General features: G+C 45.2%; 3 protein-coding genes across 18 annotated transcripts in view; 2 read left to right on the top strand and 1 right to left on the bottom strand.

The window, feature by feature from the left end:
• Positions 1–8,444, top strand: part of dock7 (dedicator of cytokinesis 7) — a 49,971-nt gene extending 41,527 nt beyond the window's left edge. For 8 of the 12 annotated variants that reach the window (XM_076277850.1, XM_076277846.1, XM_076277847.1 and 5 more), the window contains 10 exons: positions 240–383; positions 647–778; positions 1,401–1,415; positions 5,127–5,252; positions 5,336–5,425; positions 5,665–5,901; positions 6,203–6,346; positions 6,624–6,730; positions 6,884–7,051; positions 7,868–8,444. In XM_076277850.1, coding sequence (XP_076133965.1) covers positions 240–383; positions 647–778; positions 1,401–1,415; positions 5,127–5,252; positions 5,336–5,425; positions 5,665–5,901; positions 6,203–6,346; positions 6,624–6,730; positions 6,884–7,051; positions 7,868–7,910 — 1,206 coding nt within the window. In that variant the 3' untranslated portion in view covers positions 7,911–8,444. Of the gene's footprint in view, positions 1–239; positions 384–646; positions 779–1,400; positions 1,416–5,117; positions 5,253–5,335; positions 5,426–5,664; positions 5,902–6,202; positions 6,347–6,623; positions 6,731–6,883; positions 7,052–7,867 lie in introns of all 12 variants that reach the window. The other 4 variants (XM_076277851.1, XM_076277848.1, XM_076277845.1 and 1 more) reach the window with 1 other exon arrangement.
• usp1 (ubiquitin specific peptidase 1) lies at positions 8,428–17,883 on the bottom strand. Of its 3 annotated transcripts, none has more exons than XM_076277852.1 (9): positions 17,749–17,883; positions 16,640–16,863; positions 16,299–16,425; positions 15,980–16,075; positions 12,690–12,862; positions 11,276–11,991; positions 10,876–11,040; positions 10,341–10,542; positions 8,428–10,144 (listed from the first exon to the last, which is right to left on the bottom strand). In XM_076277852.1, the coding sequence occupies exons 2-9, from the start codon at positions 16,810–16,812 to the stop codon at positions 9,373–9,375; spliced, it is 2,424 nt and encodes an 807-aa protein (XP_076133967.1). In that variant the 5' UTR covers positions 16,813–16,863; positions 17,749–17,883; the 3' UTR covers positions 8,428–9,372. The 3 variants fall into 3 exon arrangements, with proteins under 3 accessions (XP_076133967.1, XP_076133969.1, XP_076133968.1); XM_076277854.1 differs by having other exon boundaries at positions 12,690–12,859; XM_076277853.1 differs by lacking the exon at positions 17,749–17,883 and adding an exon at positions 17,372–17,665.
• Positions 17,884–19,800: 1,917 nt separating this feature from the next.
• Positions 19,801–27,009, top strand: part of kank4 (KN motif and ankyrin repeat domains 4) — a 49,809-nt gene continuing 42,600 nt past the window's right edge. For 2 of the 3 annotated variants that reach the window (XM_076277835.1, XM_076277836.1), the window contains exon 1: positions 19,801–19,970. The gene's annotated coding sequence lies outside the window, so the exon portion shown is untranslated. Of the gene's footprint in view, positions 19,980–27,009 lie in introns of all 3 variants that reach the window. The other variant, XM_076277838.1, reaches the window with a different exon arrangement.

Below are 27,009 nucleotides of genomic sequence, written 5' to 3'. Positions count from 1 at the left end.
ATGTGCTGAAATGTATTTACTAGGCTGGGGGGTAGTGAGCCAATCCAAATCTGAAATGAAAGCTAACTCCACAAGATCTACTCTTGATCTCGCTTGATATTCATTCATAGAAATGCCATGATAATAAAATGCTATTGCTATGACTTAATTTCAGTTCTACAAGATTAAGAGTTCCCAGAGGGTATATACTGTAAGGGATGATGTGGAGTGAAGGTCTTCATATGCTTTCTCCATCACAGAACATCTCCTCCAACGTGCTGGAGGAGTCGGCCGTGTCTGACGACGTGGTGTCGCCTGATGAAGAGGGCATCTGCTCTGGGAAATACTTCACTGAGGTTGGCCTGGTGGGGCTGCTGGAGCAGGCTGCTGCCTCCTTCTCCATGGTGAGGAAGCCATTGCTACCGATTCCTCCTCTGTGTGTGTATGCGTGTGTGCATAAGTTCCTGTGTTCTGTTAGTCTGTGTATGGTGCAGTTCTGAGCACTGTGGCCTCTACATGTGTTATTCTATTCTTGTTTAACCCAGACAGTTCATTTCTGTGTGTTAGGTTCCTGTTCGTTCTGCTATGATTGATTTTCCTATACTGATAGACAGACTACTTTGCTTGTTCTAACTGGAACACTCTGATTTATCTCCTCTTTTCCCAGGCTGGCATGTATGAGGCTGTGAATGAGGTGTATAAGGTCCTTATACCCATACATGAAGCCAACAGAGATGCCAAGAAGCTAGCTACCATTCATGGTAAACTGCAGGAAGCCTTTAGCAAAATTGTCCACCAGGTAAATCTCCTGAATCATTATGCTCTCTGACTCTGGTAGTTCAACTTAAACACAACCACTGGCTGTGTCTTCTTTTTTTCCCCTCACTTCCAGAGAAGCACACACAGATACTTGAATGAGCGCGCACAAACGCACACACACGCACACACATGCACACACACACACGCACGCACGCACACAGACACAGACGCAGACACAAACCTCACCCAAAGTTGACCGCATCAAAAGCTGTGTAATGTGTATATATATTGCTGAATACACATCACCCTAACACACATGCCGTACATTCCCTACATGTAACAACCTTAGTGGGTCATTCTGTGAAGTGACTGTGCAGAGTGCTTTGCATGCTCCTTGGCTATCTCATAAGGTCCTCAGGCCTCTCGTAAGGCAGAAGAGATGCTTTGCACATCACTTGGACTTTTAGCTGATGTGGGCTCTGTTTCTGCATGGTGGGTGCTCAGGTAGCCTGGGCCTGTCTTAGCGGGAGAGACATTTGAAGACAAACCCGCAGTGGGTTTGTGGAAGCTAGCGCTGCGCTAGAGTCCCTGCACTGGTGCACTGGTGTGTGTTTGTGACCCTGTGTGTTGATTCTTGTCACTGTATTCTCTCCGTTACACAGAGTACGGGCTGGGAGGTAGGTGTGGTCATCACGGCTCCTGCTTGGCCCATATGTGCTAGCCATGGGCAGTCTCTGTGGCTCTCTGCTCTCAATCCAGTTCATTAACCCGTTTGGACGGACGGCACTTGTCTTGTTTGTTTTGTTGTTTGCATTTTCTTTTGGCCGTCCGTTGTTGTACCGTCCATCTCTCTCCGTCTTGTCTCCTCACTCTGCTCTCTCTCTCTCTCTCATGCTCTTCCTCCTTTGCCTCTTAAAGGACCGTCCATGTTTTAACGTACTGGTTTTGGCAGGCCATGCATGGGAACCCGAGTGTGATACTAATGACTGGCCGTGGTGAATGCCTCACCGTCTCCTCCTCCTCTCTCTCTCTCTCTCTCTCTCTCTCTCTCCGTCTCTTCTTCTGAGTCCCTCCATCTCACACTCTCTTCACCTCCACCTCCATCCATCGGTCCTCTGCGCTGCGTCTGCTCCCCCTCTCATCCATCATCCAGCACAGGGTTCGATTTAAGCACGAGACACACTACTTTAGGTGCACACTGACACACACACACTCCATGCAGCCCAACACTAAAGGTAAATAGGCTGACAGCACAGATCAAATCAGATGTTATTTTAAATTATTGCAGCTGGGGTTTTCTTTTAGTGTTCAAGTCCTGTTGGAGCATGCCACTATTATCCTCAACAGAATTATTTGATTTGACAGACACATAGTTATGGGTTCGTTTTGTATTGTTTACTTTGGACATTGTTTTGGAGACTAAATCGACCCCTGAGTTTTCATTTGCTCATGTGTGACCAACTATTCATTTCTGATCTTAAGTTGCTCATGGTTTATTGCATGACCGGTACATTGGTATGCTCCCTCCCTTCCTTCGCACTCCTGATTACCCCTGGAATGAATCTAGCAAAACCCTGTTTGTTTGTTTGTTTGTTGTTTGTTTGTTTTGGGGGGGCAGGGGGGGCAATCCCCCTCCCATCCTCTCTGATCCCGTTAATTTCCCCTTCCCTCCCCCCTGCCTGCTACCCGTTCCTCACTGCATGTGTATGAGTCCTTTACACTGGGTTTATCTGTTTTTCTGGGCTTGTGGAATTTGGTTCATTTGCATTTATGGGATGTGATGTGTGTGTGTGTGTGTGTGTGTGTGTGAGAGAGAGAGAGAGAGTGTGTGTGAGTTTTTCTTGGGTGGATTATGTGTATGAATCATGTGTGGTGTGGTGAAAGTGCTGAAGTGTGTGTGTGTGGGTGGGCATGTATGATTTTATAGTGTGTGTGTGTGTGTGGGGGGGGGGGGGGTCATGTACAGTATGATTTGTGTGTGTGTGTGTGTGTGTGTGTGTGTGTGTGTGTGTGTGTGTGTGTGTGTGAAGTTTCTGGCACTGATTAAAATGTGTTCTGTTTTCTCCTCTTGATTTCCCTGGTTGCTGACCCCCCCTCCTCCCACTTTAATTATTATGTGTTGTGGTAAGTTTCTAGTTTGAGGTTTATTTTTGTCTGGGTTTGATTCGGGGGAACTGCAATAAACCAGTTTAGAGCTGAGCCAAATGACACAGCTGCTGGCGTAAGGGCAAATGCACTGGCCAGCCTGAATGGCATGAGAAGCTTGAATTAGATCGGCAGGTCTTTTGGACCAAGTTTGACTCCGTTCTAAACAATTCTGTTTTGCCACACATCACAAAAGTCCTCTACCTCTTCCTCCTCAATGTAAACACCCTGTCTCCACACCACGTTGGCACAGAGCACTGCACATACACAAACCTCACTCCTCTCCCACATAGCTCCTGACTGGCAGGCTGCCCCCTACTGGGCATTGTACGCTGTTGCATCGTAATGATTTAAAACAGGCAGACATCCAATCTGACTTCATTCTGGTAGCAGTGAAGCTTTGGTTGCTGTGCAACAAAGATCACACTGTCTAAACAGTCAACTGTTTTGGAGAGAAGACTATTATTATTTTCTCTATGCCTTACACATTCTTTTTTCAATTCTTTTTGTTGCCCTTTTCTCTCTCTCTCTCTCTGTGAGTTAGTATCTGTCACACGCTGTGCATTAGGTTCTGTCTCATCAGCTCCTTTAGTGTAAACAGAGAAATTCCTCTGTAGATCATGATAATGCATGATGTGGAACAGCAGAAATAGTTTGTTTCGGCTGCATTCAGCACCTAGATCAGGCTACATGATGGCCTCTGCTACTAGATGAGCACTGGAGATGTTTTTCCTGGAACTTGAATGATGAGGAAAGAGAGGGTCACCACAGTACATACATTGACTGTTGGTTGAGGCCCACTGTGGCCCAGTGCCCAGAGTAATGGCAGTGTCGTTCACCAGGAGTTCAGGGTTACAATTTCTCCTGGAGGCCATGGGTCGTGTTCTTACTGTCCAGCAAGCACGCATATCCAAACAGTCTGAACTGGGTGCTGGGTCAAAACAAAAGTAGTAACTGTAAAGAAAAGTCTGCACACCAATCGCTCTCAAAATGTCTTTTTTAATCTGTGATGTTTCAGGGCAAGCCCTTCCCTTGTCCCGAAATGTCACAGGTTAAAAAAAGACATTTGCTTGGGAGTGATTGGTGTGTGGACTTTTTTTCATGTCCTTACTGTACCAGTGTAAAGGCAGTTGGTAGGAGTATGTAAAGCTCCTACTCTACATACATACCAGACCTGATGCATTATATTACGAAGTTAAATTAAGAAGCACCTCTTTAAAAGAAAATGTTTTTAGATAGCTTACTCAACTCAACTGTTTTTTAGAGATCATCATGTTTGATTTGCAAAAAAACATTGGCTGTATTTTAACTGCAAGCAGTTTATCCAACCTAGTCATGTGGGCTTTCAAAATGTCCAAGGCACTGTAAATATCGAGCGTTGATGGTGATAGTGGTGATGTAGCCATAGCATATAATACTTTACTGGGTTTATAAGACACACTCCGTATCCGTACAGTTAAACATAAAATGCATGAAGTCAAATATCTACATGGAGCTATAGCTACCACATGGTTCTCACTTAACTTTTGACAATGTAATTTGTGGAGAAATTGTGTTATATGCCATTTTCTGGCAAATGATTAAAGGTTCTGTATGATATTTTGGTTATCCAACAAAAGGTACTTGTAGGCTTAAAACAACTTTATTATGAAACGACATTATCCTGGGCGTTTGATATATCCCCTATTTTAGACCTTGATCAATGTGAATAAATGGATTGAAAACATACAATATATATGAAAACATGTTATTGTATATTATGTAATAAAGTGTATTCATTGCACAGGAAATATCTAGACATATTTTAAGTGAAGAGATACTCCACATCATGTTGTATTTTAGAGCTACATTAACAGACCGCATTCATATATTTAGTATATTGAACTTGCAATCTTTTTTCCAGTTTTCTTATTGTTGCTATTGCATTTTTGAGCCCCTGCACACAAAACTATTAATTAGTTGTAAATGTAGATGTTTCATAATGTGTCAGCCATAGGGTCAAATGGTGATATTCAGTGCAGTCTGTGTAAATGTTTGCATTTTTTATTAGACTCTCTTAGCAGTGTTTACATTAGCTTGTGCAATTTGCTCCTGAGCAAACATGGCCTTTATTTCCTCTACACAATTATTGCGTCATAGCCATCACAATCTCTTTATTTCTGTTCAAGGATGCAGATTGTTTGGATATTTTCTGTTGATGTTGAACTGTTACTAATTCTATCCATCTTTTGTAGGATGGAAAGAGGATGTTTGGGACTTACTTTAGAGTCGGATTTTATGGCTCTAAATTTGGAGACTTGGATGAGCAGGAGTTTGTGTACAAAGAACCAGCTATCACTAAGCTGGCAGAAATCTCACATAGACTTGAGGTAAATAATTCCAAAGTTTGTGTGGGTGTGGATTTGTGTGTGGCCTAAGATACTGACTGTTGTCTTCCCTTTGTCACATTCAGGGTTTCTATGGGGAAAGGTATGGAGAAGACCAAGTTGAAGTCATTAAGGATTCCAACCCTGTGGACAAGTGCAAATTGGATCCCAACAAAGTAAGCAAGTGGCTTTCTCAAGGTGCCAAAGTAGACCTCTTGCTGTGGCCTCTGATATGTTTGGTAAACTGCATTTCATTGTACAGCCAAGATTGAAGCACACTCTTCGGGGGTCCATTATTCTGTGATTATGCTTGGTGTTCATGAATATGATCAATTGTGTGGGTGCAGAGTACGGTCACATTTGTATACATTGATTTGTTTAATGTCCAACTGTCCCACCCTTGTGTACTCACCAGGCTTTCGTCCAGATTACCTACGTAGAGCCCTACTTCGATACTTACGAGATGAAGGACCGCATCACGTACTTTGACAAGAACTACAACCTGCGGCGCTTTGTCTACTGCACACCCTTCACGCTGGACGGACGCGCACATGGTGACCTGCATGAGCAGTACAAACGCAAGACCATCCTCACCACCTCCCACGCCTTCCCCTACATCAAGACCCGCATCAACATCATCCACAAGGAAGAGGTAGGCCTCACACTCGGTTCCATGAGCAACATCTCCTGCTTTTACCCCAAACTACTAAACACACACACACCTACTGCACCTACAGTCTACTGCGATCATGTTTATTTTGCTGTTGCTTTCACCCAAAACAGACAATCATACATTGTATTCCTACAACCTGTATCCTGTGCACAGGTTAAAATTAAGCCGTTTTTTTTACAAGCATGCCCTCACACTTCACACTGAATTGACCTCTCTGAGAATCTTATTTCCTGCACACGTGATTTGCTACCGTATCAAATGACTTTGTGGTGTCCCCCAGATCATCTCCATGCCAATAGAGGTGGCCATCGAGGACATGCAGAAGAAGACCCAGGAGCTGGCTTTTGCCACCCACCAAGATCCAGCAGACGCTAAGATGTTGCAGATGGTGCTTCAAGGATCTGTTGGCACCACAGTCAATCAGGTCAGGTCATTCATTGTATTTGACTTGCTTAGTGGCATAGCTATTTCTACTGCAGCTTGAGCCTTCCTCTTATCTGAGCTCATGCTGGTGAGTATTTTACTTGGGTCTTTCTTGGTGTTGGATAAAAATGAAGATCAAGTTCTGTTATGATGAGAAAAATGATGTAGTGCATGTAAGCTGCAGTGGTTAGCCTGTTTGTTGACATTAAAGAAAAAAATTGTCGACCTGTGAAGCAGGGCTGCTGAAGAGTGACTGTATTTCCTGTTGTCTTTTCTAGGGACCGCTGGAGGTAGCCCAGGTGTTCCTGTCCGAAATCCCAAGTGACCCTAAGCTTTACAGACACCATAATAAGCTTCGCCTTTGCTTCAAAGATTTTACAAAGAGGTAACACGGCAGCCTCGAATACCGTTATTCCTCTCCAACTTTTTTGGATTCTAGTCATCCAAATTCAGCCTCATTTCTGCATGTTTCAGAATCTCCTTGAATTCTTTAACAGAACTCTTTTTACAATGACTTCTAATTGTCAACCCTTCTCAGGTGTGAAGACGCCCTTCGCAAAAACAAGAGCCTGATTGGTCCTGACCAGAAGGAGTATCAGCGGGAGCTGGAGAGGAACTACCACCGACTAAAGGAGGCTCTGCAGCCCCTCATCAACAGGAAGATCCCTCAGCTCTATAAGCCCGTGCTGCAGGTCAACTCCCACAGGTCAGTTCCAGAGTGCACCTCAGAAACGCAGGTCAACTCCCACAGGTCAGTTCCAGAGTGCATCTCAGAAACGCAGGCTACATAATCCATCAACTCATTAGACTAGGGACAACATCGAAAAGAAGTCTCTGACTTCAGCGTTTTGTCCCTTGCATGGCTTTTAATTCTACTATCATCACTAGTATGATGCTTTATGCCAAATCAAACCAGTCTCCACCTTAAATTGATCCATGCACGTTTATGCATTTCTGCAGCTGCCAGTGTTCAAGCAGTCACTTTGTGTTTAAGTGCTGAGTTGTCAGATTAGGTTTTCAAATTAAATATCCTCCCCATCAAAGATTATGCTATGGCAAGCACAACAGCTATGTTTGTATCTTGTGATATGCCAGGAGTTTGATAATTAAAACAGGAATATAACTTGGGTGGAATATGTATCTTGGGTGGAAAATATATCAATTTATTTTAATTACTCTAATACAGCAGGACTTCAGTAACGATGACTAATGGGGTTTAAAAAACATTTGATTTGGCACTTCTTTTCCGTCTTTCATATGCAGCTAGCATTAAGCCAGTAAAGACCTTGTGTTTGAGTGCTAGATCAGTTTGAGTAGACAGACTGCCTTCTCCTCTGGCAAGCTTCACCTGCTTACTCACTGCTTTACCCTCCGGCAAACCCATTTCATCTTTTCCTTTGCTCCTTTTACCATGCAGCAAAAGGACAACTTGACAAGGTAGTGGCCCTGAAGGAATTCATGTAATGGTCCTTGTTGAGAAGCTGGATCCTGTGTGAAATAATTGTTCTCATGTCTTTTACAGAGATTCCTTCAGTCGAATGAGTCTTCGTAAACTCGAGATGTGAACAAATACCATGAAGAAAAGGAAAGGAGATGGCTTGTGCACATGAAGAAAAGGATAATTTATTTGTTTGTAAATATCAACGGCCCTTGAGAAAATTCAGTGTTCCTGCATAGGGAGGATGGGGGGGAGCTTGTGTTTAACATTGGTACGTCATTCCAATACCTTTTACGTTTACAAAAACGGTCTGTTACAAAATCATTGGAACTGAAAATGGATTTTTACAGCGTACGGTATGTGTCAATCTGGATTAAATTTCCTGTGTGCACTTTTTATTTTTTAAACTGTGTTCCGATGCATTTTATTAGACATTGTACAACTTGAAAGTTTACTATTTAATCCAAAATGACAACAAGCAAAGAAAATGTACCACTATTTATCATGACGGTTCATCTTCTTTTTTAAGTTACTGGTACTGCATTTGTTAAAAAAAGAAAAGAAAAAAAGAAAATAGGGTACTGTTTCAAACATCCTTGAATTGTTTTATGTAGCTTTTGTTTACTTTAAATATTTTACTAAATAAATTTTAATGTCTGTACTGGTGTTCTCTTTAACTGATAAAATACAACCACACAGTGGAATGTAGATATTGCTGGTGTTTTAATAAAGAGTACAAGAGCGTCTACAAAAACAGGAAAGACACAGGTCAACTGGATGGAGACTCCTGCAATAACCAGATATCAGACCAAAAGCATTTTACTTACTTTCAAACAATTAGCGAAAGCAAAAGTATGGAATTCACAGAAATGCGTAGGAACAGCCTGCAATCTAAATTGGTCAAACGTTGTTAACTCCTGCTCTCAGGCCATGCGGGTAAAAAAAAAAGCTTGCTCTGCTGGAATGAGGTACATTTCATTTTCATCCCTGCCGTCAGTGGATCCAATCCACCAGATCCAACCCAACCCAAAGTAGCTTAGACACTTCAGCTAAATGGACTTAACGCTGTGCAAATATTCCACTTAACAATTCGGACAACTGATAACATACCAAGACGGCCTTTCTCAACCTGCTCACTGCCTGTCCTGACGAGCGAACTGCATAACTGAGAACTACTATAGGTAAGCTAAACTATTCATCTTATTTTACAGCAAGGATGGGTATACAGTCATGCTCTCAGGATTTTCTTGAATGGTACCTTAACTATATAGCAACGACCAACGTACAAGAATATATTGTGCTCTTTATAAAACAAAACGAGGAAACAAAAATATCTAAAAACAGAAACCAGTGCACGAGAGACAAATTATTTCTCTATCTGGTCATATGAAAAGCAAACTTGCCATACATAAAGGGCGAGTTTGTAAAGACGCACTGTATTAAGTGCCAAGGTGCGGTCCAAGCGAGGAAGAAGAGTCTGGGGACAGACGGAGGGTCAACAAAGAGAGGAACAGAACGTGGAAATAAAACTCTGATACAGAGAGCAGTGGAGGGGAGGGGGGGGGGGCAATCAGCAGAGTCCTGCCCCCTCACTTGTGTGCCTCCACTCTCCGGTAGAACAGTAGATAAGGCGTGGACGTGCTGCAGGTCTCGGGCGAGCAGGCGCGGAGGAAGTCCTCCTCTTCATACAGACGCACCTCAGAGTCGTCAAACAGCAGCCACTTCCCCTCGTAGTCCAGGAGGTTCTGCAGGGCGAGCTCGTCCCCCCTCCGACCCTGCTCCCCCTCGGCCAAGCTGGCGTCCTTCTCTTTCTTCAGTCCTCCGCTGAGGGGCTGCAGGCCGGAGGGGAAGCCGCTCTTGTCTGTGTTGGCCGGCTGCTGTTTGGTGCTGCTGCCCAGCTCGTAGGTGGCCAGGCTCCTCTGGCCCCCCAGCAGCCCCACCCCCTCTAGGGCCTTCTTGCCCCCGGCTTTGGCTCCGCTCCCCGCAGTGGCAGCAGGTGCCGAGCTTGCCCCCCGCCCGCTCAGGCTGAAGGACACCTCTCCGTCATCATACTCCTGCGCCGCAGTCTCCTCTTTCTTCAGCGGCTGCTGCTCCTTCACCACCTCCTCCTCCTGCTTGGCCTCTTTCTCCTCCTCCTCCTCGGCGCCCTCCTCCCTGTGGCTGACGTTGTGGAGGTCGGACATGCGGATGTAGGTGGTGTAGTGGCCGCTGCTGATGGTGACGCCGCTGTGCATGACCACGGCGAAGAGCTGGTAGTGCTGGCCCCGGGGGGCTGCGCCCGTGCTCCACTCCTCCAGGGACAGCTGCAGCGGCGTCTGCAGAGGGGTGTTCACCTTCGACAGGCCCGCATACGGGTCCATCCTGCCGCACAGAGCAGCAAACACACCAAGTTCATCATCAACACTGCCACAGATTCACACACTTGCACTTCCACAAGCACTGAAATCATTTGTTTCACATTTATTTTAGTTCTTATTTGAACAGAATTAGTCATACTTTTGGCAATTAACTCCTATCCCTCCCACCCTCTGTTCCCATGTAATGGAGTTAGACTTACTCAGAGGAGTTGGCAGAAAAGCACTTGAGATGGATGGTTATGACCTCGGGGGTTTTGTCGAATAACAGGCTCCTCTCAGCCTCAGTGTAATGGTGGCAGGTCTCACAGAAGTACTTGTCCTCGCCCACGATCCGTTCCACAGAGGCAAACTGAGAGATGGCCCACTTCAGCGTCTTCAGCTCAGGCTTGGGCTCCGGAGAGACTGAGAGGGGAACAATCAGAGAGGAGAGTTACAGCCACGGTTTACATCTGGGCCTATTAATGGCATAACACATTGTTACCTGAAGTGATTGTAAGTTGTTAAGCAAAATCAAGTAGTCCAAGAAAGAAAAATACTGCATGGAAAATATGGCTGATATCCCTGGTGTTCTATGACTTTGCCCTAAACATTTTCAAATCCCCTGACTTTCCATGACACTTTAAAATGACTTTTAAAAATGGATACCCTGTTACTAATAAGTGTAAGCTGATGTGGAAACGCACACTAAGGAGCCGAGACTTCAGACACAAGTCCAAGACCATCATCAGCACTTACTCTCTGAGCTGGTTTCCCTGGGGGCCGGTTCGTCCTCCTGGACAGGGACGCTGATGTCCTGGAAGTCCTCCCGGCGCTCGGTGAAACACTCACACTCCAGACAGCGTGTTCTCAGCACCAGCTGACCCTGGAACAGGCGCTTCAGCACATCAAAGCCTTGCACCTCTACTTAGGACAGAGAGAGGAAATAAGGTTCAAACATCACATGAGCTCACCACAGACCAAACATGATACAGAGCATTGCTTCAGCTTGTTAATAGGGCACCACTGACAAAGTTAGACACACTGAGGAGTATTAGAGACTAATATTTCTTACAAGTACACAATGACTAATACGGATACAATATGCTCCTTTAAATATAGGCATTTTAAACTGCTGTAAGACAACTTAAAAGCCTACCTTCACTCTGGGGCTTGCATTTGTTCTCAGACTGGGTCTTTGTCTGTTCCGATATGGGTGTGGTATTGTCTGGTATGTCTTGGCATGCACTGGTGCCCTCTTTCCCATGATCCTCTCTGCTCTCAGCACGGCTGCCTCCTTGTGTACTCAGGCGGCCCATGCTCCGGAACTTAGAGAAGATGCTGGGCTGTTTCCCCGATGACGTTTTCAGCCAGCTAAGACGTGCACGTTTCTTTCTCTTGCCCGTCTCTTTGGACGAGCTCTCGCTCTTTCCCTCCTCCGCATCATTCCCTCCTTCCTTCTCCTTCTCTGTCTCCCCTTCTTCCTGGGTCCCCTTGACTGGATGCTCGCTGACGCCCTCTGTAGTGATGTCACCGGAGGACTTCCTCTTAGAGCGAGTGAGAGGGTGGCTGGCTGGCTCCACTTCCTCCTCTTGCTCCTTAGCGTTCTGGCCCTTAGTCTGGGATTTGGGCTTCTTCTTGGCATTCCCAGCTTCCGTGTCACTTTTCCTCTTCCCACTCAGTTGGCCCTCTGCTCCCACTTCCTCCTCTGAGGATCGCTGCTCTGCCGAGTGCTCCTCCTCCTTCTCCCCCGGCTCAGACTGCTGCTGCTCCTTGCAGATGGTCTCACAAGCCTCCTGTATGTATCCCAGGATGCACTGCAACACCTCCTGCGCGTCATGCTGCAGGTATCCCTCATACATGGGGTTCAGCTGCCTGTGGAAAGACCCAACGATGACAAGAATTAGCAAGCCGTGCTGCAGTATAGTACAGTGCATTTACCAACTTCTGGAGAAGGCTGTCTGATCTTTGGGCTTGTGAAGTCATGTCAATAATTAAGGGCTTTTCACAAGAGCGGTTAAATGAGTGATGAAGAAATGCTCGAACTGCGAATCCAGATTCCGCCTACCTTGTTGGATTTATTTGAAAAACATGCCACTTTGAAAGACATCCATCACTTTGACAGATTATCAGATTTTTCTGTCGTTATTAAAAACAAAAAACTGTCAATGATGGAAAATATTCAGTTAAAGTGACCTCTGATTGCATCATGTGTTTACTGACACAAAATGCATGTTTCCCCAGCTGGGGCAAGAAATCATCCCACTCTAATCCTACTGTCTGAACCTAGGTATCATTACACCCTTCAGATGCACCAGCAATGAGAGATGTACACTAAAAAACAATGAAGCAATGAAGCAGTTGAAACAATGGTGAAGTCAATAGTGCAGTGAGCAATCATTTCCACCTACTGTTGCTAAGATGTATAAGGTAAACATGACAATACTGTATCTGTCATTTGTAGAACCTTCCTAGAGTGGAGGAGTGTTCTCTACAACAACATATTTATTTTATTGCATCATTTTTGACAAAGGCATCTTCATTCCTCCCTTCCTAACCTGCCTCTGTAGTACCTGAGTGAGTTCAACAGCTTGCGAGGCGGAGTGGCGAGCTCTCCCTCGCTGTACTTGTCGGGACTGAGAAGGAAGTTAGACTGCAGCTGCTCTACTGAAGTGATGAGGGTGTAGAAACTTCCCAGCAGTTCCACCTGAGCTGGGGCCTGCTCCTCCACTTCAGTTCCATCCTGCTGAAACACACAGACACACATAAGGGGATCAATGACAGTAAATTCATTATCAGGTAGACCGTTTCCATTTTGCCGATGTCTTAATTAACACTGGTACTTATTTTGAAGGCTGTTTTGTCTTTGTGTTCATAATCATGATCCGGGTGATCTGTCGCCAATGCCGCAGAAAACAATTGCAGTTGTAATTATAGGTAACCCTTAAAGGTGTACCGTCACACTATATACAGGCTATATTAGGCTGTTATGCTAGCTCAGCCTTTAAATATGCTGTTATTTTAGTCATGTGGACTTGATTAAACGGGTAACTGCTTATTTCTTACATGACTGAAGCAGTAGCCTAGGTTCAACAGTGGTGTTTGAGGTTGCTGTGTTAAGTTCAGCTCAAAAATCAGTTTATTTTGACATACGGGAGTTAGCCTAACTGAGCTGTAGGCTATAGCACATATTCTGTTTTCATTTATTTTGTGATTATATAATCAAATGACACTCATGATAACTTGAAATAGAAGGACAGAAGATAGGTGATTGATGTCCACAAGCACGAATTTCACGAGACAAATTAGAACAAACTGTTCCGGTAAAAATAATCTTGCTATGTTTAAAATGCTGCACTTTTTCCCTTCATAGCCTATCTCTGGCAATTCATTTTTGGATGACTAGATAGTTGTATTTTAGCCTACGTCTTCGTAGACAGTAGGCTACACCATTAGGCCATCTTGAGAATAAAAGACTTCACAGCTGCTAACGATCATCCTCCACAACCACGAGGATAGGTAGGCTAAACGGTCGTTCGTCGCCTTTTTGCTTCTTATTGTAAAACCAACTGTTAGGGCCTACACAAGTGGTCGGCATCCCAGTCAATATTTGATATTTTGAAGCTATTTGTAACTATGTGTAGCCTATGCAACCCGGCTGTTGTAGGCTTGCCTACCACTCTCTGCAGTGCCTTGCCTACCACTCTAGTTGTAAACAAACGGTCACATGACATTATGACGTAGGTGCAAAACCTTAATAAGGCCAGAGGCTTTCTAATGTGGAGACACAGCACTCAGAAAATATTCCATAGAAATGCATGGGGCTAGTTTGTCGCGCCAATATGGCCATTGTCTGCACATATCCCACCCCTTCCTCGGCAAAACGTCGACATGTGAATACATTGAGCCAATCATGTGGTGTGATGTGAATACATTGAGCCAATCATATGGTGTGTTGTGAAGACATCGTGCCAATCATGTGTTGTGATCTCGCCGCTGGAGCAAGATTGGTGTCGTGAAGCCTTGCGCACGCGCAGTTCGACCCAAAGACTGTGCCCTATGAGTGCCCATAAAACGTTGGTATATGGCCGCCGAGTGGAGGGACTTGCCTAAAAGGACTTTGATAAGGCTCTGGGTTCATTGAATTCAACATAGAATTTTAGAACCTTGAATTATTGCGGTACGGAATCGTATGTTAGAATGTTCAAAAACCCACACCTTTAGGGATTAATGAAAAAATTAACTACTTTTAAAGAGTTAATTGTAGCAATAAATAAAGAAGGTAGTAAATTATACTAATAGCAACTATACCAATAATACTAATGAATCAATTTTCAATTGTAAATATACAGGTAAGTGGTCATGAGTTAAACCAGGGGTCCCCAACCTTTTATGTACCATGGACCGGTTTGATTTCTATTTTTTTTTCACGGACCGGCGGGGGGGGGGGGGGGGGGGGGGTTCCATGTTCCATATGTGTTGTGCATGCATTACTTGAAAAGAACTAGCTCCAGTTATGTATGAACAGTGAAGGTAACGATCTCTTGTGAAAAACGTGAACTTGAAGAAGTGAAAATTGAACAATATGAACTACATCTATAAGTGTGAACATGCTTAACAAAATATGGGAACAAAACATGGGAACTAAACGTGCATTACGAATATAATCAGTGGGAGCCCTGCTTGTTTCCCTGCAACAAGAAGCTTCCATCTGGGGGTGATGGAAGACAGTGACACCCTCAGTGTGTTTGAAATGTCCAGTCGATTGCGCAATTCGGTCTTAGTTGCAGTCATTGCCGAAAACCCGGCCTCGCATACCGGTAGATACGTGGTGGGAAACGTTTTCAGCGCTTTTACGGCTATCTCGGGATATTCTGCTTTGGTTTTGATCCAAAAACCCGCCAGAGAGGTTTCCTTATACACACTCTTAAGCAATTTCGATCAACTGCTCTTCCTCCTGCGCTGACAAGTTAGGACTATTCGGGATATTGACAAATGGGTTGCGGACCCACTCATTGGTTTGCCGTGGATCTTTGGAGGATGGGAAGTAACGCTCAAACTCATTTGAAAGCACAACAAGGTGATTGCGCACCAGCTGCAAGAGAAAGGGCCCTGCCTCAGTCTCTCCCAAAACCCACTACTGTTTGGAACATATCAAATACACGGTCCACTCGTCGTCCCCACAAATCAAGCTTGGCTTTAAATGCAGCGACTTTATCTGCCAGTTTAAAGACAGTCGTCATTCTCCCCTGGAGTGACAGGTTGAGGTCATTAAGCAACCCGAATATGTCACACAGGTAAGCGAGTTTTGACACCCAGTCCTCATCACTAAAATGTGCAGCTAACGGTGACTTTTTTTCTGTAAGAAATCTCTGCAGCGGCTCTCGCAACTCAAACACTCTGGCCAGTACACCAGTGACCTGCTAAAGATGCTTGTTTTTTGTTGTTGCTCATTCTAGCAGTTTAGTTAACTCCGTGTGACACTACCGTTCGCCAAGAACTGATCAAGTGAAGTGAGCTGACCTGAGGCTGCGCAGCGCTGAAGGCAATATGTAAAAGTGTTGAAGGCGGGACAGACAGACGTAAGAAAATAGACCTTGCAAACATGCGCGCAATCAAACAACTGCATATAGGCCTATGCCATGTAAAAACGTGACATTATTGCGAATTAAATTTAGTTTAGTTTGCATGCATTTTTTTTTAAACTCGTGTCGTAGGCTACGGCCCGGTTAGGAATGTCCTGCGGCGCGGCCCGGTGGTTGGGGACCGCTGAGTTAAACCATCCTTGTTCAAAAGTTGCAGAAAAGTCTGCAATGAAATAACTGCCATCAACAAAGCCATCTCAAACTAACTTCTGACTAACCTCATTCTTCATAGCCTCCTTTTGTTTATCCCTGCGCTTGGACAGCTTGTACAGTTTCCTGATGGCTTCTTTAAATCCGGGGCAATAGTACAAGACCTATAAGTGGAAGGAATGACAAAGTCAGAAAGTTTCTCACAATGCCTAGATTGGCTACATTGTCACACTAGGCTCAAGTGTCAGTTTGTGCCACTCCAAAATGTATCAATTGGTCATGTGTGGGGCTACAGTTTAAAATACTTTTTACATTTTTATATTACACCCAGGTGCAGCATAAATGTATTACATAATCAGTAGATAGTCATTGCAATAGTCAACACACCTGCAGGATGCTGTTCAAATAACAGGTATTTCCAAGATTATTCAATCCAACAAATGGCACCAAGTTCTCTCTCCTTTCACAGGTGAGAGGAGATGTGGGACAGGGACCTGGCACCACCTGGTCACAGCTGATAGGAACAATGTACGTTTTAGAAAAGTTGAAAAAAGTTGATTTGTCCATATCAATTTACAGTGGTTCAATGGCGAGCTTCACCAACATGAACATGATTTGTTCAATATTCACAGCATAATTAATTTCTGCATGAAGGAACTGCATTGGACCTGACCCAATTACAATTACACGCCCATATGTCAGATTCTAAAGAGAAAAAATGAAGTTACCAAGCAGGTTCTTCTGCTTCCAGAGGCTGTGTATTCTGCTCTTCTGCATGAGTCTCAGAGAAATCGAGCGCCCGCTTGGTCTCTTTCTTCTGGAAGAACTTCAGGGAGAGTTTGCTCTTCTTGATGGGACTACCTAGCGCCGCCACCACACCATCTGCCTGAAGTCCGGGCATTGTGCTATCGAGGCAGAGCTGATCCACACTTCACACGTCAATTCCCTGTCACTACACAAACATGAAATGTATGCGTTTATAATAGCTCACCCTCAATTCCAACATGTGTCACGTTAAAATGTAATATTAAAGCTTAACGGTAACCTTACCATGAATGAAATTAACCAAAGTCAAGATTTGACTGAGATGTTTATGATGTTAAATGCCCAAATTCGACAACAAATTAATTCGCAAATAATTACAAATGATAGCGTTTCTAAGATGGTTAATGTTAACGTTAAGGTTTAGTGACAGTTCATTGGACTACCAACGTTAACTTCGCTAGCTAGCATAACAGCTGCCTACGTGATCTTAGTCTGTTTGCTTGCTTGCTAACTGTCACATATCAACGTTACATGTTAAGACATATTTTGAACAATTCATAAAATGAGTAACGTAAACGGATACCTATATATTCTTAACTTTTGTTATACCGTTACGTAATTGGCATAAATGTAAACAGCATTTTCGTTTGAACTGAGTGGAATATGTACGTCAACAAATCAAACTTTACCGATACCTGGCGGTTCGTTCAACGCTAGCTTGGCTAGCTAGCTTGCTAGCCCACAACACGCGCTAGGTAACTATGCTAAGGTCCGCTGTTCTTCTTAGTTATGCGCTCCAGGGTTTCACCCAGCTCATGATTATGAAAGCAAATAAAAGACAAAAACACCCTTCAAAATATGCACTAATGTTAATTAAGACATAAGCAAAATGGAAACCATCTGCATGGCAATTAACTATCAACAGTGTGAATTAACGTTAGCCACACAGCCAACAACAGTGGGGAGGAGTGTGCGAACACGCCGGTTCATTTTTCGGTAACTAGTTCAACATTACATAAGGCAATACTGCGCACTCATAAAAACCTCGCTATTAACTTAGATATCCACTTACCGATTAAATGGTGACAAACAGTATAGCTGTTAACATCCTTCAAGATTTTACTGCAGCAAAACAAATATTCATCTGTTACATTGGTAAACAATTTGACAACCGACGGCCGTTCTGGGTAGAACTTGGCGCTTTTTCCGAGGGAAAAATCAGAGAGGAAGAATGTCTGTAATAATGCCTGCAGCGGGTCATTTTTTCAGTACGATTTTTTACAAACAATATAATTCATATATCACATAAATTACCATGCGACATTATAATAGTATAACCTGTCACGTTTTGAACTTATATTTACATTCACCCATTCAATTTCAGGCAAACTATGGGCAGCTCTTCGGGTTTCTGCATGCGACATATGTAAGGTAGACATGTTGGTAAGGGAAAATGAAGAATTAAATTATTATAATAACCCCGCGGTGATAGTTCTTAATTACATACGTAAATAAATAATTTAATGTACGTTACAAAATACATTTTCTGACCTCTAACCAGCTGCCCTTTCTCCATTTTAAACTCAACTAAAGCATCAAGGCGTCGTGAAAACGTTTCCTGATAGGCTACTGTGATTAGGCAGCCTAAAACAAATTTGTGAAGGAAATACCATACGATTTACCTATATAATTGGGTTCAAACTAAAAAAGTCTGGCTTGACTGTAGGCTACACATGTTCAGGGGCTTCTCAACATCTTGCTCTTCTGGCATTATCTATGTTGCTCTTCAACAACTGTGATTACCCTCTTTCACCAGCAGATGGCTGTTCTCACTTGAATTCAGCTGTAATCGCATATAATTTAATGCACATTTCAGTGTATTTACCTGACCTCTTACATATGAATTAGTGGCCGTCCAGGTTGAAACTTCTGCTGTCAGTGATGGACATACCCTATTGTTAGCACTAAATTAGCTTACAGCAAACGACGATACTTTCTTTGATGTCTCCACATGGGCTACAGTTCTCCATTTTTTCTTAACACGGTCCTTGTAGGTTGATTTTTATATCTAGTAGGCCTATGAAGACACGGTGATAAGCTACATGTAGTAGAATTGTAACCCATCAGGCCTGTGGGCTTATATCTTGTAGATTATGCTGAATAACTTGGTTGATCATCAGCTGGTTCGGAAGATGTTACCATTAAGGGTCGGTTTATTGAGCATTTGGTTGCGTCATTTTACCTGAACACTTTTGAGGAAAACCGCAGATAGCGCACAGTTTATGCGATCTTTGGCCTTATGAGACTTTTTTTTAAAGGTGAGTTATGGAATGGAATTATCAGTCTTTGAGGGCTGCGTTGTGCTTGTGCATGAGTGGACTGGAATCATTAAGTACGTGCACAATTTACAGCCATTGATAGTGTTTAAAACGACTTCACCCTAGTGTAGCCTATTTTGTCACAGAAATTTTAGGTGCTCAGAAAATATTTTTCTTGTGTCTGTGTCTGACTGCACGCGCGCTAAGTCGCTAAGGGATGTGCCATTAAGCTGATAATAAAGAATAGCCATTTATCACCAGGCCATGTTATGCTTGTTTTGCCTCGCACTGTATGACTCTAAAAAAAACCTGTAGTAGGATTGTACGGAAGAGCAATTCTGGCGTAGCGTGGAGGGAAAGACTAGGCTACCGCACTGCAAAAATGACAGGCACGTCCTGAAAGCACGACTCCTTCCATGCTGTTTTTCTAATCACTCTGAGCGATGAATTTCAGCTGGAGCCTACCTAATACAACTAGTCCTAGGGATGTGCCCACTGCCCAGCTAAACCATGCCAATGCCATTATGCATGATGCTAAAGCTAAATTGTAATATTATGTATTTTGCTCCCTCCCCCACTCATTCAAACTGCATGCAATCTCTCTCCATTTGCCTTCCTGTAATTTGTGGTCATGTCTTGATCATTCAGCAGGAGGAAAGGACTGCTGGACCATCTGAGAGATAGCTTGAGAGAGCTCTAAGCTGTGAGGGATCTGACCCCCAAGCCTCCATTGGACAGGCTCAGAGGGAAGGGGGTGTGTCTAGGCACTGCCGCGCTGCGCTCTGCCATCCCCTCCACGCTTCTCTCAACAACAACTGTGCGCTGCTGTAGCTCCTCTTCCAGATGCTGCCGCAGCAGCTGAGAGGCAGAGAGAGGAGGAGGACCCGCCTGAGCCGCTCTGAGCTGGATTTCTGCGAGGTGCGTCCGGGCGCTGCGGTAGACGGCCAGGGAAAATAGGGGCCCCACAGCGGTGAAGGTAAGAGATGTGAGATAATGCATTCCTCTCATCTCCCTTTCCTCTGTCCTGACATTCAGCCCTTATCGCAGCGATTTCCAGCTCGGCTCTTCTGCGCTCTGTCTGGGCCTTTCATTGCTTCTCTTTTCCACCTGATTCCTTTGCTGTTTTATGATCTCTCCTTTCCTTTCTTTTCATCTCTCCTCTCCTCTCCTCAGCCACTGTCATGTCTTCTCATCTCTGCTCCTTATTCTTTCCTCTGTGTGGCTCATTCTTTCACTCCTCTCCTCTCTCCTCATGATGTCTTATTCCTTCAATGAGTGTGGAATTCCCTCAGGGGGGATTTATCTCTGTTTCCCTTTTAAACCTTGCAGCATTTTATAGCTATGGTGTTACAGGATAGTGTGACACACACTCACACACACACACACACACACACACAAACACAGTCTCACACACCCATAGACACGTACACACACACACACACACACACACACACACACACACACACACACACACCCACACCCACACCCACACACACACACACTGTTCAAGCACAGAGCACTCTTTCGGGGCTAAAGCCTCCACGGTGCAGTATGTGTTTTTCAGCTGAGTCTGGGTCTGCGAATGCCCCTTGCTCTATATTTCATCGTTTGTCTCGGTTTGCTGCTGCCTTGTTTCTCTTTTGATCCCCCGCCGCGCAGTCTGATGTTTACCAGCTGCCTCTTTACTGCCAGAGAGAGCCGTTGCGCTCACGCCGTCGTTATTACCCCAGCTCGTTAGCGCAGTGCCAGGCTGCTCTCTGCTGCAGGCTGTCCGCACGGCTGCACACACATTCCGCCTGCGCCGAGCCTGAATCGCCGAGCGTGTGCCATGGCACTCAGGCGTTCTCCAGAGCGTGGTGCTCCCAGAGAGAGAGTGTGTGCACTGCTACATTAGGTCCACACGCCTGTAACGCCCGAGGCAAGAGGCCAGGGAAAAGGAGTGTTTTCCTGCAGGGAGGATGCATGCTTGTTTTTAGGGCACTGATGCAGGGTCAGTGGGCTGGACTCAAGATTAGCTGCCTGTAGGTTATGTATCCTGAATGCTTTGATAAAAGTGCGGTTGTCCCAAATCAGATGAAGAACACAGGTGTTAAATGGGCTTGATGAGGTGGAGCACTGGTGTCTTAACAGTGACTCAGGCTTGGCTCTGGTGTTAAACACTGAGAACTGCTCATGCTGAAGATCCTATGTGATCACCTGACCCAGGGTAACATTCCGGTGCGCTGTGGGTTGCCCCATAGGTGGATGGGGGGGGGGGGGGTTGCGAGGGGGCAGTAGTGTGCAGTGGACCGGCTGGACCGACAACCCAGCAGGGGCCACCCAGGAGCTGTGAGCAGTCCACTGAGCATGATGGTTAATTTCACAGGGCAGCCTCTCTCTCTCTTTCTTTCTTTCTCTCTCTCTCTCTCTCTTTCTTTCTTTCTCTACCCAGAGTGCAGTCGCTCAACCTAAACATACCAGACATTTTTGCTGCGTGTCTAGAGAAACGCTTTACGCGCTTCTGCTCCCGGTGAGCCTGTGACCATAACGCACCACAAGGAACAACAGCTCTTTCACCTTCCTTTCTACCCTTCCTGCTCTCTGTTCCCTTTGCTCCTCTCTCTTCTTCTTCTTCTCCTCCTCTGTCTCCCACCCCTCCCTTTACCTAGACCACTCTCCTCTCCTCTCCTCTCCCCTCTGCTCATCTCCTGATGTTTTGTTTTCCTATTTGCTTGCCTATTCTTTTTTTTCTTTCTCATTCTTGAGGTTTATAAATAAAAGCCTCATGTTTGGTTTGTGTTTGTTTTAATACCCTTATTATAGCTGGGAAGGTGATTATAGAAGGTTCCAGATGGCTTCAACCCAGACTGTGCTACTACCCCAGATAGAAAGCACATAAAGTCCCAGAACACGTAGATTTTAAAGTGCCCCAAAGATGCATTTCTGTGTTATTCTTTTAAAATGTGATGGTACTGCAAAAAGAATATATCTCTTCAAAAGTTGTTTGTCATTAGTGTTGCCAACTTGGCAAGTTAAGGGACCCTCAAGCCCCTAGGCAACTGAGCTCAAAGCCTTTCATCCTGTGTGAACTCGTAAACGAGGCACACACTTGCTGCAAATGGGGCAAATGTTTGTATGTATCTGTGTAGCGTGTGTTATTATTTGTGTGTGTGTGTGTGTGGGGGGGGGGGGGGGGGGTCGGGGGTGCTCAAATGCAGTGTTTTTAAACATGTTTGCGAGTTGTGTGTGTCTGTGTAGGCACAGGGGGTGTGAATGCTGGTAATCATATTCAGTGTTGACATAATTTATAGCAGATTTTTTTCTCAGCCCTTCAGCAATGATTTTATTTACTTCCACCACCATATCCTCATGCACTGAAGTCAGCTGCAGCAGGAACCGTGCAGCATGTTTGGATGGGATTTTATCTTTCTGGCAAGTGCACAGTTACATGGATTCGGTTAACATGCAACTGACCGTGTAGCAGTAGTATCTGGTTTCAGTCTCACCCTGAGCTCAAGATGATAAAATAAGAGTGCAGAGTGAATGTTGTCTGCCCACACTGTGGCTGTGAGGAGACAGTGCAGTAATCTGCGTATTATGTTTGTCTGTGGCTGTGGTGTCATACTTTCCCCACTCTGACTCACGGACCCACAGTACATCTGCTAGAGCAATAACAGGATGGAGGCTCCTCATCAGCGACGTGCCACACAGGGTCTAATTGTCACCACGGTAACAATAGAGCGATGGACCGACTGACGGATAGTTTGGACTGACTGAGTGGCCTGGGGTTGGTGGTCACCACTCCCAGTAGGGTCATTTGGCAGTGGCTGAAAAAGAGATGACTGTGGTCGCTACTGCTGTGGAGGAGAGCATTGTGCCAAGTGGAAATGAGATTGTCTTGCAGCTCTGGCTTTTTTAAGCCAAAGTAATGCAATGAAGACTAACAAAGAAAGATACAAGCTTGCAACAGCACAGGTCCTTGAGGATAGAGGAGTGACCAAAGGTTCTTCTTGGAGTGCGGGGCTGAAGGGTCTTCTGGCGGTCAGGTTTGCAGGGGCTGTGATCCTGTGTCCTCCATTTCCTGCAGAAGACATTTCTCCAGCAGCGGAATGGAGAAACAATGGATGAGGTCATTTCTAAGCCTCGGTTGCCGCCCCTTCAAGCCCAATACACACACACACACACACTCACACGCATAGACCTACACACCTATGAGCACACAGGAAAAAACAACATGTGAACGTGGGGCCTGCTCCAACGACCAAGGTTTCCATTTGTAATCGGAGGACTAAGAGAGCTGAGGATTTCACCAAACTCCTGGCACCCACTCTCTCTCTCTCTCTGCAGTGTCTCAGGCAATGGTGCGGGACAGCACTGTGCCATGTGGACACTGCTAAGACAAGCCGAGTGTGCCAGTGGCATCCTGCTACACTCCCTAAGGGCTGGAGGAGCCTGCAAGGAAACTCTCTCTATCTACAGAGAGCAAACACTTGTACAAGGCAACATGAAGTGATTGCATGATACTAAGTAGTTAAATGGACCCATTTCCTGGCCATTTTTGTGTTGACACAGGAGGGAAATGAGGTTATTTTTGCTATGTGTCGCTGACATCAGATTGTCTTCCGTTAATCTTCCAAAATGAAGGTGGTTCATATAATCAACAATCAAGAGTTTCCTGTGATCACTGTCATGGATACCTTATAATTACAGGAGAGTGTGTTGTGAGGTGACTAATTACTGTGTCTGAATCTAGATGAATGATACAGCTCATTTCCAAATAGACATGCATGATGGACTCTAGGCTCCTTATTCTCTTTTATTTCTAAAAACATTTGTCACATCTTGTCATATTTCTAGAGAGAGACCTTTAGTTCCAGTGAGGCCTTTATTATGAGTCTGTTTACCACTCTAATTTAATATGTGTGTGCTTAGCATCCCCAGTGGCCTTGGAGGGCATCTGTGTGGCTCCTGAATGGGATCCCTTCAAGCGCACTGTTTCCCTTTAATCTCTTTGTTTCCTCGCAGTGGGATTACGATGGTGACAAAGTAGGCTGAGTAGGACATGTGTTCTGGCCTCGTACTGACAGGACGGGGCTGTGGCAGAAATACTGCTGTTTGTGTGTGTGAGTGAGAGCAAGGGGCACAGCTTGTGTTTATCAGTGTGTGTGTGTGTGTGTGTGTGTGTGTGTGTGTGTGTGTGTGTTTCAGCATTACCAAAGACTTGCACACAGACTACTGAATCTACCGTCCACCTGCGTCCCATGCACCATGAGGTCACTGAGGCCTTGGTGCTGTGTGCCTGTCCATCTGAGCACCAGTGTTTATGATTGTGATCAGTAATTAAAACGATAAAGCACCAAGTGCTCGGGCCAACCTGCTCTCAGACAACGGTCCACATGCATTTCAGATCTGGTGATTTACTGTCTAATAAAAGTTTTACGATCCCTTGCATGTTCTCACCCCCTAACCTCCCCACTCCCCCCTTTACACACACACACACACACACACACACACACACACACACACACTGTTGCTCCCTCTTTCCTCCTGTCCTCCTCTCATCCTCTCCTTATTCCTCTGGAGAGAGAGGGAGGGTAGAGACTGTATTGCCCTCCATGTCCCGCGCCTCAACAGCAGAATGGAGTGATAATTACAACCTTCGGCCTGAACAAGCGTCGAAACACCCTGACAAGCCGCTGAAAGATTGCAGAGGTAGCAGCGCGCTGTGGGATGCGTTGGGGGAGGGGCAGTGGAGGTCTTCGGTGGGCCAAGGGAGAAGGGGAGTGTGGTATTTAACCATTTTGATGCTGCGCATCTTTCAAATGTCCTCTCTCTGAAGACAGCGCAAATGGTTCGTATCGAGGTTTTGGAATGCTGATAAGCTCTGCACTATATCAGAGAATTGACTGTGAGCTATATCATGTTATCAGTACCTTTGCCTTCCATGTGTGTGTGTGTGTGTGTGTGTGTGTGTGAGAGTGTGTGTGTATGTGAGAGTGTGTGTGTGTGTGTGTGTGTGTGTGTGTGTGTGTGTGTATTTGAACACATGCCAAGCGTGCAGAGTGTAGAGTGGAGACAGAGGCCCGAGCATACTGGAAACCTTCCCAGCAGCTGGGAGTGAGATGGAAAGTGTTGGCTGTGCCCAGCGCACGTAACGGTAGTGTTCAGCCCTGGAGAGTGTTCCAGCGACAGGCCTGCCCAAAGGCACTGCCCACAGGTGGTGTACTGCTTAAGAGCAGGCTTCTCTTCTCTTCTCTTCTCTTCTCTTCTCTTCTCTTCTCTTCTCTTCTCTTCTCTTCTCTTCTCTTCTCTTCTCTTCTCTTCTCTTCTCTTCTCTTCTCTTCTCTTCTCTTCTCTTCTCTTCTCTTCTCTTCTCTTCTCTTCTCTTCTCTTCTCTTCTCTTCTCTTCTCTTCTCTTCTCTTCTCTTCTCTTCTCTTCTCTTCTCTTCTCTTCTCTTCTCTTGTCTTGTCTTGTCTTGTCTTCTCCAGTTTGCCAATCATTTATCTCCACCTAGTGTTTGGTATTGTACATGTGCTTAAATCAACTCAGGTGGAGGAGGAGGGGTAGGAATCAAGATATTTGTGTGTGTGTGTGTGTGTATATGTGTGTGTTGTTTATGTGTCTAAAGCTTGCTTTTTTTCCCAAATGCCAGTGTTTGTGTGTGTAGGAATGTGTGACTGTAGATGCTTTTGTGCAAATGCCAGTGTGGTGGCTGTGTGTGTGTGTGTGTGTGTGTGTGTGTGTGTGTGTGTGTGTGTGTGTGTGTGTGTGTGTGTGTGTGTGTGTGTGTGTGTGTGTGTGTGTGTGTGTGTGTGTGTGTGTGTGTGTGTGTGTGTGTGTGTGTGTGTGTGTGTGTGTGTGTGTGTGTGTGTGTGTGTGTGTGTGTGTGTGTGTCAGGTCACTGTTCAGCTTGGTTCAGTGGGATTATAATGACAGGTATTTTAATGAGGCCTGAAGTTTCTATCTCTCCAGCCATATGTCTCCACAGTCGTGTTCTGAAGTGTTAAAGCCCAACTCCACTGAGAGGATTAGAAATGAACAAACGCTCCTCAATTCCCTCGTCTTTTCCAAACACTCCTCTGCCACTTTCACTCCACATGAATTCATTTCAGAAGTGCTCTCTGGGTCTGAAATATGAACCATAACAAAGGATCTTTGAGGGAAATGTCAGATGTCAGAGTGCAGGAAAATGGCAGCCATAGTTTGAGAATGCCACTGCAGTGAGGGAATGAGCTGCTGGTGCGTTGGTGTCTCGTCCCACTCCTCCGGTCCCTGATTTCACTCTCCCTCTTTCTTTTTCGCTTTCTGTCTCCATTTCTTCCGTCCACAGGGGGTTTGTCCAAGTGTCCAGTATAGGACAAGGAGAATTAAGTATGCTGTTTTCATTCTGCCTCTAAAACCAGAGGCTACATTGCTCTGTGTCGCTGCTACCCCTCCCCCCAGGTCTTGCGCTGGTTTGCGCTCTCTCTTCCTCCTTCAAATGGTTTTGCTGAGGGAAATTGATATGATCTCTCACATGCTGCCTGTATGAGAACTCTGAGCGGGGGAGAGAGAGACAAGAGAGAGAGTGTGATGATTGAGACGGGAGAGGAAGGAGAGCAAGATGGGGGGGGGGCGAGATGGGCAGAGATGGAGAGAGGGCCGATGGGAGTGTGGAAGGGAGGGAGAGAGAGAGAGAGGAGGAGAGAGGATGGTGGAGAGAGGTAGAGAGAGCTGTATTGATAGTGTGGCTTGTTGTCTTGCAAGCAATCTCGCCTTTTTATCAGCGTCAGCAGTCTCCGGGAGCACACTGATGCTGCTGCTGCTGCTGCTGCTGCTGCTGCCGTGGCGACAGCGCTGAGCCTGTTTTACGCAGTGCTCCATTGTGATGCAGCAGGAGTGAGAGCAGAGATCGGGGGAGCGAGAGAAAGCAAACAGAGGGAGAGAGAGGGGGACTGACAGAGAGACAGAGAAATAAACACAGAGGAGGAGAAAGATGGGGGAGAGGCTGACAGAAGCTGTTTGCTTGAGGGAGAAAGATAGAGTAGGACTTGGC

The sequence above is a fragment of the Alosa pseudoharengus genome, unplaced genomic scaffold (assembly GCF_046254945.1).
Source record: "Alosa pseudoharengus isolate Yale_2024_CS ecotype anadromous, Long Island Sound unplaced genomic scaffold, YU_APseudo_1.1 YU_APseudo_1.1_scf_11, whole genome shotgun sequence".
Taxonomy (NCBI): Eukaryota; Metazoa; Chordata; class Actinopteri; order Clupeiformes; family Clupeidae; genus Alosa; species Alosa pseudoharengus.
The sequence above is the reverse complement of the archived record's forward strand: the minus strand, read 5'-3'. Positions and strand labels throughout refer to the sequence as shown.

Coding starts and splice junctions, on each gene's coding strand:
- usp1 (XM_076277852.1), bottom strand. CDS start 16,812: ATGCCCGGACTTCAGGCAGATGGTGTGGTGGCGGCGCTAGGTAGTCCC. Junction 11,041..11,275: donor ATGCAAGCCCCAGAGTGAAG/GTAGGCTTTTAA, acceptor TGTCCTAAGTAG/AGGTGCAAGGCTTTGATGTG. Junction 10,145..10,340: donor TTTTCTGCCAACTCCTCTGA/GTAAGTCTAACT, acceptor TCTGTGCGGCAG/GATGGACCCGTATGCGGGCC.